At 37.4% G+C, this 10,940-nt stretch overlaps 1 protein-coding gene across 1 annotated transcript; it reads left to right on the top strand.

Annotated features, from left to right (window-relative positions):
- Positions 1-201: 201 nt before the first annotated feature.
- nit1 (nitrilase 1) lies at positions 202-10,510 on the top strand. Its single transcript, XM_051707858.1, has 6 exons — positions 202-527; positions 5,162-5,392; positions 6,043-6,146; positions 6,544-6,680; positions 6,781-6,906; positions 9,185-10,510. Exons 1-6 carry the CDS (start codon positions 430-432, stop codon positions 9,443-9,445), a joined length of 957 nt encoding a protein of 318 aa, XP_051563818.1. The 5' UTR covers positions 202-429; the 3' UTR covers positions 9,446-10,510.
- The last annotated feature ends 430 nt before the right edge of the window (positions 10,511-10,940 follow it).

Raw genomic sequence — 10,940 nt, 5'->3', positions numbered from 1 at the left:
TTCAGAATTGTCGTATTCTGGAATAACTTGCACCTGAATTGTGACAAGGAGAAACGTAAATAGTCATTAAATAAATACATTTTAAAAAAATAATAATAATAGGAGTATTACTTTACTTAATTAACGTAATTAATTTAGACTTATTGTACTTGGACAATCAGAGAATATTCGAGTCGATATGCCCCGCCTGTTTTAGAGTTTCCGTTTTCCATTCTACCCGCTTATTCTTTTCTATGGGTTTAAATCGTTTTTTAACTAAACAAATACTGTAATTAAATGCAAAGAACAGGGTTATTGTTTAATTCACACACGTATTCAGCAACTGTGGCCTGTTAGGGCGTGTTTTGTTAATATGTCAGCAGTAAGGTCAGTTACTGGATTGGGCTCAAAGTGCTGTAATATGTAATCAGACAGAAAAACAATCTGCCAATGCTTTTGTTTTCTACACTGGGGCAGCGAGTGCCTTTTCTTGCAGCAGGTATCTTGGCTTTGAGATCGAAGGCAGTGCAAAGACGAGTTTCCAGCATGTGAGTTATGTCTGTGCCCTCCTTCAGCTATTTAACAGTTATCACTTGTTTTGCATAACACCACAGAGCCTTTAGCCCAGGCTCTTTAAATATGCATGAGGTTTTGATAAAAGTGGCATGTAATCATGCCTTTGCTTAATTTGTTGTATTAACAACAGGGCCGTAGCTAATGGGGTGAAAGTTGGTAATGATTCTAGGGGCCCACAGGTCCAGGGGGGCCCCACAACAAATTCTAAACTGTACTTTTTAATAGGAAAGGGGCCCTGAGCAATATACAGTCAGGGGACCCAGAATACCTTGCTACTGCCATGAGTCACAATATAAATAGTCATAACAAGTCTAATGTCAACCTTTGACTTTGCAATATAGTTCTTACTTGATTCCACCATTCCACACCAGGGCAACTGTGACATTTTGTGTCTAGACAGAGACTGGTCTCTGTTTCAAAACCAGCCCAATAGCCAATCAAAACTAGCCCAATAACCTTTAAAATTAGCCCACTATCAAAACTCAAAATATGCCAACCTAATAACATTTTTAAAAGTCTTTATAGTCGACTTTCTGACGATTTCCCTTCATTTGTAGGCCTAGTTGAGACCGCAAATGCAGCGCATAATAAGAATTCCAGAATACACCAATTTGAGACATTGTTCGTGTGATAATTGGCCAATGTAATTCAAATATATATTTCTAAACAATGAACTCTGAGGTTGATCATCAATGGAAAATGCTTCTGTAGGAGTCATGTGATTTCAACAGGAGATACTGCATTTCATATGAAAATTTAATTCAAACATTTAATTCAAATATAATTCATACTAGAGATGCACAGATAGCATTATTAGAGAATGAGTATGAATACCGATACTTCTTTTTGATACTCACATGGAGCATATTTAATATTTCCAATAACTTCACTATTAAATACAGGACACTATTATGTTTTTCATGAAGTGTAATTTTATTGGGTAAGCGATAATGAAACATTAAGCGATAATGAAACTTTATACATACTTAGTTTATTAAACACAGATAACTATAATAGTCATTTTTATGTAAAGCAAAGAGCTTTTGTTCATTTCACTGCCCTAGGGTTATTCACATTTTCTCTTTATCATGTCCATTCAGTGCACACACACACACTCACACACACACACACACACACACAGCTATCCTTATGAGGACACTCCATAGGCATAGTGATTTTTATATTGTACGAACTATAGATTCTATCCCATAACCCGACCCCTAAACTTAACCCTCACAAAAAAGTTCTGCATTTTTACATTTTTAAAAAAACATTGTTTATATGTTTTTTTAAGCGAATGATGGGGACACTAGAAATGTCCTCATAAACTACATTTATAGCATAATACCCTTGTAATTACCAGTTTGTAACCAAAATAAAATGAACAGACAGCAATCAAAAAACATAGGCAAAGTCAGAGACAATAAGCGCACTCTCCGATGCACTCCCTCTTGTAACGTTGTGATGTCCGTGGCTGTGAATCGTTTTGTAACATCTGAATGAATCAACCGTTGGTGAATGATCCGCAAACTGCCAAGCGCTACTCGCAAGAGAGGAAAGTGCACTCGAGAGAGTCTGTCTGCATGCACTCTTTACAGTGTGTTTCTCTATTTGTGAGCACAATAGCAACCCTGCACATTTCTAGGCTTTTGCACATTGCATGGTTTCAGACCATTTTAACAATTATATAAGCCAGTACAGAGCCGGAGCCTTCATTTAAATGTCATTTTCAAACATCCAAACCACAGAACAAAAAATCAGCCCGCGGAAACAGTTTAAAAGTAGCCCAATTCCACGGGGAAACCACTTATTTGGCAACCCTGATGTTGTTTAGTCCAAGACAGAGTACTTGAATGGCGGAGCATTCACAAATTGGCTGCAGAGTGAACTGAATTTGGTCTAGCCTATTATTGAAAAGTCTAGTGCAGTTTAGCCAATCGGTTTCATTTCAAATTAAACCAATAACCCTTGTGCACTCTTCGTTTTAGAATCACACTTACACTCTTCGTTCAAATTTGAAATAAATTAAGTTGTGCATTTTTGGGAGAGATTGGGGGGGATGGTATTTAGACCTTATTTTGCTCTAAATTACATAATTTTCATATAAAATAAGCACATTTTGTTATCTTCACTTCAATAAAAACCTTCAATTTCAGTCAAATGAAAGAGTGTCAAAACATAACAATTTGTCATGCATTGGGGGTCTCTGGTGACATCTGCTGGAATAAAAACAAAACAAAAAACAATTACATGAAATGACAGTTATGTCCAGTAGATGGCTTTAGTGCTCCATGCATTGGCTGATCTCTATAACCCAATGTTGTAACAAATCTAATTTCTAGATATTATCACAAGTTTAAGCATTGGATATACACTCACCGACCACTTTAATAGGTACACCTGTACACCTAATTATTCATGTGATTATCTAATCATCCAATCATGTGGCAGCAGTGTAATGTATAAAATCATGCAGATACTAGTCAGGAGCTTCAGTTAATGTTCATATCAACCATCAGAAAGGGGAAAAATTGGTCTCTGTGATTTGGACCGTGGCATGATTGTTGGTGCCAGACGGGCTGGTTTGAGTATTTTGGTAACTGCTGATCTCCTGGGATTTTCACACACAACAGTCTCTAGAGATTACTCAAAATGGTTCCAAAAACAAAAACACATCCAGTGAGCAGCAGTTCTGCGGACGGAAACACCTTGTTAATGACAGAGGTCAGAGGAGAATGGCCAGACTGGTCCAAGCTGACAGGAAGGTGACAGTAACCCCAATAACCACACGTTACAACAATACTATGCAGAAAAGCATTTCTGAATGTACAACACGTCGAACATTGTGGCGATTGGGCTACAGCAGCTGAAGACCCCTCCGGGTACCACTACTGTCAGCTTTGAACAGAAAACTGAAGCTGCAGTGGGCACAGACTCACCAAAACTGGACAGTTAAAGACTGGAAAAAATAGCATGGTTTGATAAATCTCGATTTCTGTTAGGACATGCAGATGGGTGGCTAAATGCAGCTTCAGCTTTCTGTTCTTGGCTGACAGAATTGGAACCCGATGTGGTCTTCTGCTGTTGTAGCCCATCCGCCTCAAGGTTCGACATGTTGTGCATTCTGAGATGCAATTCTGCTCACGACAGTTGTATAGAGTGGTTATCTAAGTTACTGTAGCCTTTCTGTCAGCTTGATACAGTCTGGCCATTCTCCGCTGACCTCTCTCATCAACAAGCCGTTTTTGCCCACAGAACTACCTCTAGCTAGATGTTTTTTGCACCATTCTCTATACACTCTAGAGACTGTTGTGCATGAAAATCCCAGGAGATCAGCAGTTACAGAAATACTCAAACCCGCCCGTCTGGCACCAACAATCATGCCACGGTCCAAATCACTGAGATAAAATTTTTTCCCCATTCTGATGATTGTTGTGAACACTAACTGAAGCTCCTGACCTGTATCTGCTTGATTTTATGCACTGCACTGCTGCCACATGATTGGCTGATTAGAAAATTGCAAGAATAAGTAGGTGTACAGGTGTACCTCATAGAGTGGTCGGTGAGTGTATATTTAGACATTATAAAAAAGCAATTATTTGTTAAACCACTTGGGTTGAAGTGTCAGATTTTGCAACGATGCTCCATTATGCTGTCAAACCTGACCATGCTGCCGTAGTCAAATCTGATTGTGTTACAAAGAAAAGACCAAAGAGTAATTATTTTGTTTACCTGTCATTTATTTCAAACATCAATGGTATGTTTTGTGTGTGTATGATTGTCTACACTTGTGAGGGCCAAAAGTCCTCATCAGTAAAAAAAAAAACAAACCTCTTTAATGGGTCAGATGATGTTGGTCTTCAAATCTAGTGATGTGCACATGTTTGTGTGATGGGTTAGGTTTAGACGTAGAGTTTAGAAATATAAAGTCTATGAGAGGACACTAGTATAGTCAAACAAACCTGTATGTGTGTGTGTGTGTGTGTGTGTGTGTGTGTTTGTACGTGCGTTTTCTGCATTGTGGATATTTTATAGTCTCACTTCTTCATTTATGTGTTGTTGTGTTCTACATTGTGTTTGATTTATTGACTTTTATTTGACAAATAAAAAAATAATTCTCTGTATTTTAGTATTTCCCATTAATTTCATATGGCGGGTCAATTTTGACCCGAACACCACAAGTGTCGTTTTTTTTTTTTAACGACCACTTAGACTTATTGGATTTGTTTTTGTCTTTTTGAGGGAATGTAAAACTTTTTCTTTTTTTTTCTTCTTTTTTTCTTTTTTTTTTTTTTGAGGGAATGCAAAAAAAAATTTTTTTTGAGGGAATGCAAAACTTCTTTTTAGGGAACGCAAAACCTTTTTTTGAGGAAATGCAAAACATTCTTTTGAGGGAATGCAAAATGTTTGAAAACTATTTGTATTATTACTATTTTTATTCAATTCCCTCCCAGTCCTCTAAGGGGCTCTGTACTTTGGGTCTTTTATAATTTAGTCTGTCTTTTTGTAACTGAACATATTCTTCAACCTCTCAACATAATATGCTTTATTGTTTCTGGGCCGTGAACAATTTCTTTTTGATATTTTTTTTTTTTTTTTTTCTCAGGATGTCTTCATCCCATCCTGTAGCAGCAGTCTGTCAGGTGACCTCCACCCCTGACAAAGAAGCCAACTTTACTGCATGTAAGCGACTGATTGAGCAGGCCAAAGAAAATGGGGCAAGTATGATTTTCCTGCCTGAAGGCTTCGATTATATTGGCTCAAGCCGAGAGGAGACGCTACAGCTCTCAGAAAGCCTTGATGGCGACATCATAACTCGCTACACCCACCTGGCCAGGTAAGTTTACTGTTAAATAGGCCACTGTTGAGAGCTCTCGCAGAATCTCCCTGATGAGTGGAAAAAAATAAGGTTAACCAAGGTGTATTGACTAAATGCCAGTCGTTTAAGTCACATAGGGGCTTTTGACAGTAGTTTGTGACAGGTGTTTCTGCTCGGTTTCCTCCAGTAATATTCCATACCAGAGCTGAATAAAGTTAATGTCTTTATTTATAACGAGTTCAAAGTGTGATTCATTCAGTACCACTCACATGTAAAGATAATCCATTTGACACAGTATGACATGAACTCTGTTACCACAATCTCATGAACACGATCCTTTAACACATTCGCCATGAATACATTCTAATAAACACGTTAACCATGATCTCCTGAACATGGTCAAAAATTGTTGTGCTTTCCCATCAACAACACCTTACTGCCTCTTCCTCTGTGCTCACCTATATAGCACCTGCTATGCCCACAAGCGCCACCCAGTGTCCAACAGTGGAATTACAGAAGATTAAAAGTAAAATATAAATATACAACATACAAAATGTAAAATACAAAACAAACAATAAAATGGCTCCTACACAAGGTGTTCAATGCCTCAAGAAACAAAATATATTGCAAGAAATAAGCCTTTATATGTGAGTTGTTTTGTCTTTAAGAAAGCTGGACGTGTGGCTGTCTCTGGGTGGATTCCACGAAAGAGGTCATGAGTGGAAATCTGATCAACGAATTTATAACAGCCATATTATCATTGATGGACAAGGTACTTTAGCCTTTTTACATAGAACTTAAATTCTTTTAGTTGACACAGTTAATGTCAAAACATTTCTCTTTTCTGTTTTTCTAAATCAAAAGAATCAATGATCTTTGTGTGTACAATACATGCTTGGCTGGTTATGTTGAAAATATTCCAAATATTACCAAATAAGTGTCCTAATACTGATGTACATACGTGCTTATCGTACAGTTACAATGCTACTAATGCTGGGTACAAGAACAATTGAATTATTTTTGCATTCAGGCAGGTTTGCCTAGTATTGTGGTAACCTCAGTGTATAGGCATATGCTGTATATTACATTGAGGTTACTCGATCAAATATGCCTGTCTATGGAAAATGTAATTTAAAAAATATGGACTTGCTCTGTGATCTTACCCGCAGGTAAGATTGTGTCCGTGTACAGGAAGGGACACTTGTTTGATGTTGAGTTGACGGGTAAAGGTGTGTCTCTTAAAGAGAGCGCTTTCACTATACCTGGACCTCGCCTGGTTCCTCCGGTCCAGACTCCCATCGGAAAGGTATACCAACTCTTATCACAACAACAGGAACAAAGTAATACATTAATATGGATTTTAATTTTTGGCATATTCTGACATTATAATGTTTTATTCACACTAGGTTGGTCTTGGTGTGTGTTATGATCTTCGTTTCCCTGAGCTGTCGTCTGCTCTACAGAGACATGGAGCAGAGATCCTGACATACCCTTCAGCCTTCACTGTGGCAACAGGAAGTGCCCACTGGGAGGTACAACCCTGCCGTATCAGTTAATGTATTATGACTTTGCTGTAGGTTTTAATATCTATGGCGCCTTTTAGAGCAAGGGTTTTCAAACTGGGGTCCGGGGGCCTCAAAGGGGTGCAAAAAATTTCAGAGAAAAAGTGCAAAAATGTTTACATTATTTGACATTCTGAAATCATATATATTATTATAATTTTTTTTTTTATTAAATATAACTGAAAATGTTTTTTATTTTTTTATTTGTACATTTAACATTACACCAGCATAAGAAAGATACACTGTCATCTTCCCTTCCCTTGCAAAAAATTTTGCCTTCCCTCGCAATACGTTATACGTTCCTCGCAATAAGTTTTGCGTTCCCTCGCAATAAGTTTTGCATTCCCACGCAAAAAGTTTTGCATTCCCGCGCAATAAGTTTTGCGTTCCCTCGCAATAAGATTTTCGTTCCTGCACAAATCTTTGCGTTCCAGCGCAATAAGCATGTGTTCCCATGCAATAAGTTTTGCGTTCCCTCGCAATAAGTTTTGCATTCCTGCGCAATAAGTTTTGCGTTTCATCGCAATAAGACTTTCGTTCCTGCACAAATCTTTGCGTTCCAGCTCAATAAGCATGCGTTCCCGCGCAATAAGTTTTGCGTTCCCTCGCAATAAGTTTTGGGTTCCCTCGCAATAAGTTTTGAGTTCCCTCACAATAAGTTTTGTGTTCACTCACAGTAAGTTTTGCCTTTCCTCGCAAAAAGTTTTGCCTTCCCTCGCAATTGAATTTGTTTTCCCTCGCAACAAGTTTTACCTTCCCTCGCAAAAAGTTTTGCCTTCCCTCGCAATACGTTGTATGCTCCCTCGCATTAAGTTTTGCGAGCATTCCCTCGCAATAAGATTTTCGTTCCTGCACAAATCTTTGCATTCCAGTGCAATAAGCATGCGTTCCTGCACAATACATTTTGGGTTCCCTCGCAATAAGTTTTGAGTTCCCTCGCAATAAGTTTTGCGTTCACTCACAGTAAGTTTTGCCTTTCCTCGCAAAAAGTTTTGCCTTCCCTCGCAATCGATTTTGTTTTCCCTCGCAACAAGTTTTACCTTCCCTCGCAAAAAGTTTTGCCTTCCCTCGCAATCGATTTTGTGTTCCCTCGCAACAAGTTTTACCTTCCCTCGCAAAAAGTTTTGCCTTCCCTCGCAATCGATTTTGTGTTCCCTCGCAACAAGTTTTACCTTCCCTCGCAACAAGTTTTACCTTCCCTCGCAACAAGTTTTACCTTCCCTCGCAAAAAGTTTTGCCTTCCCTCGCAATACGTTGTACGCTCCCTCGCATTAAGTTTTGCGAGCATTCCCACACAGTAAGTTTTGCAATACATTTTTGCGAGTGTTGCCGCCATAAAGTTTTGCGTTCCCTCAACTTTGCCATCCTTCGCAATAACATATTGCGATGGAAGGCAAAAATTTTTTGCGAGGGAACGTAAAACTTATTGCGAGGGAAGGCAAACATATTGCGATGGAAGGCAAAACTTCGCAATAAGTTTTACGTTCCCACGCAATAAGTTTTGCCTTCCCGCGCAATAAGTTTTTCCTTCCCGTGCAATAAGTTTTGCCTTCCCTCGCAATAAGTTTTGCCTTCCCTCGTAATCAGTTTTATGTTCCCTCACAAAAACATTTTGCCTTCCCTCGCAATAAGTTATACGTTCCCTCACAAAAAGTTTTGCGTTGCCTCGCAAAAAGTTTTTCTTTACCTGACAACATTTTTGCTTTGCCTCCCAAAACATTTTGAGATTCCTGGCAATAAAACCATAACCACAAAATTGACCATGGTTTTACTACAGTAACCATACATTAACCACGATATTACTAGTAAATCCATAATAATACAGTAATACTAAACTTTTTGCAAAAGAACGCAACACCTATTGCGAGGGAAATAAAAATTCAATATCAGGCTATGCCTCTCTTAAAAAAAAAAACAATTGTCTCTTTTAATTGGAGGTAGGATTTCCATTTCTACAGCTGCTATATTGAGTGCTACTATTTCTCCTATACATTTTTCTAAGTCCTTCTCTTAATGCTGTCTTTGCAAATATATGTTTGGCTGAATTAATTCATTCCAGTACAGTAGGTGACGCTGATTGACATGCACCTTTTAGCTGGTAACATGCCTATTGCTTTTGAAAACTCTACCTGTAAATCTGTCTCCATATTTTAAACCTTAGTAGATTTAGAATGTTAATATATACGTCATCATACAACACTTGGATGTTACCGGACCATGTAATTTTTTCTGCTGTACTCTGTCACAGGTGCTTCTTCGGGCAAGAGCGATTGAGACGCAGTGTTACGTTCTTGCCGCGGCACAGGTCGGAGCTCACCACAGCAAGCGAATGTCGTACGGACACGCCTCAGCGGTCGATCCATGGGGTTTGGTGATCGGTGACTGTGGGGGTACTGATGTGGGCATAGCCATGGTTCAGATTGACCTACAGGGACTGCGAGACATCAGGAGGGACATGCCAGTGCAACAGCATCGAAGAGAAAAGGAATATTACTGCAGTTTGGATTGAATTACTTGTTGGACCGATCGATTAGAAGAAATTATTTTACAGTGACCCCAATAAGTATTTGGAAAATGTTGGACACATAAATCATTTAAGTCAAGTGGCATCTGCAAAACTAAAATTTTTCTTAGCCATTTTAGGAATGATTTTAACTAACTAGTCAATTCCTCTCAAAGTCAGTTTGACAGCCAGAAATTGTCTAAATATCTTTTGTGGTCATTTTCAACAGTATATCTATTATTAAATCCAAAAGAGTTCTTATTGTATAATTATATGTATATACATGTAAATATATATTGGATATACTGTATATGCTGTAAATGAGAACTGCAAAAAGTTGATGAAAAATTTTGAAAATTACACTTTCCCTCATAAATGTATATAAACTGAAAACTAATAGTTAATGCCCTTGTTGTTTGTCAATTTTGTTTTACCCACCTCTTTTTATTAATATACTATACTGCCCTACAAATCTAAAACAACAATCTATGTGAACACTGAAGTTTTTTGTGGACTACAGAATAGTATCTCTCGGTTTTTTAATCTTAACATAGTTTAGCCAAAACTGACTGTCACAGGATAAATCAGAGAGATCCGATTTTGGTCATTTTTGGCAATACGCGTAGTTACTGTGTTTTGCCATTGCATTGCAGTATAAAGTATTAATTCCAATATTATTTCATTCATTATTACATTATCGATTATACAACTATTATATATTATAAATAACCAGTTAGCTTTTTATTGCTCCATTCTTTGCTTTTGTATAATGTTTTACAAATTTGTTTTTTTTTTTAAATATATATTGTTATAATAATAGACACACATTATTCTACTATGTGTATACAGCCACATCTATGGCAAGTGCTACAGGAAGTGTGGGGTGAAATGTCACCTGAGTATCTGGACAAACTGACAGCTGTCAATGCTGCTTTTGATGAGAACTCTTTGAAGTAGTTACATTTTTTTCAAATTGTAATAGTAATTTTTCACGTTATTAATGTCCTGACTATACATTGTGATCAGTTGAATGCCACTTTGGTGAATAAAAGTACCAATTTCTTTCCATAAGAGCAAAATCTGTATATTATTCCAAATTTCTGGCCTATAAACTTTTATATACACTACCGGTCAAAAGTTTTGAAACACTTGACTGAAATGTTTCTCATGATCTTAAAAATCTTTTGATCTGAAGGCGTATGCTTAAATGTTTGAAATTAGTTTTGTAGACAAAAATATAATTGTGCCACCATATTAATTTATTTCATCATAAAAATACAATTTAATAAAAAATAAAATAATTTTTGAAATTGATGACTTGGACCAAATAATAAAGAAAGGCAGCCAATAAGTGCCCAACATATAGATGGGAACTCCTTCAATATTGTTTAAAAAGCATCCCAGGGTGATACCTCAAGAAGTTGGTTGAGAAAATGTCAAGAGTACATGTCTGCAAAATCTAGGCAAAGCAATATATATATTTATAAAATTATCAATCAAC

This window comes from Myxocyprinus asiaticus, chromosome 1, assembly GCF_019703515.2.
Source record: "Myxocyprinus asiaticus isolate MX2 ecotype Aquarium Trade chromosome 1, UBuf_Myxa_2, whole genome shotgun sequence".
Classification (NCBI taxonomy): domain Eukaryota; kingdom Metazoa; phylum Chordata; class Actinopteri; order Cypriniformes; family Catostomidae; genus Myxocyprinus; species Myxocyprinus asiaticus.
The sequence above is the reverse complement of the archived record's forward strand: the minus strand, read 5'-3'. Positions and strand labels throughout refer to the sequence as shown.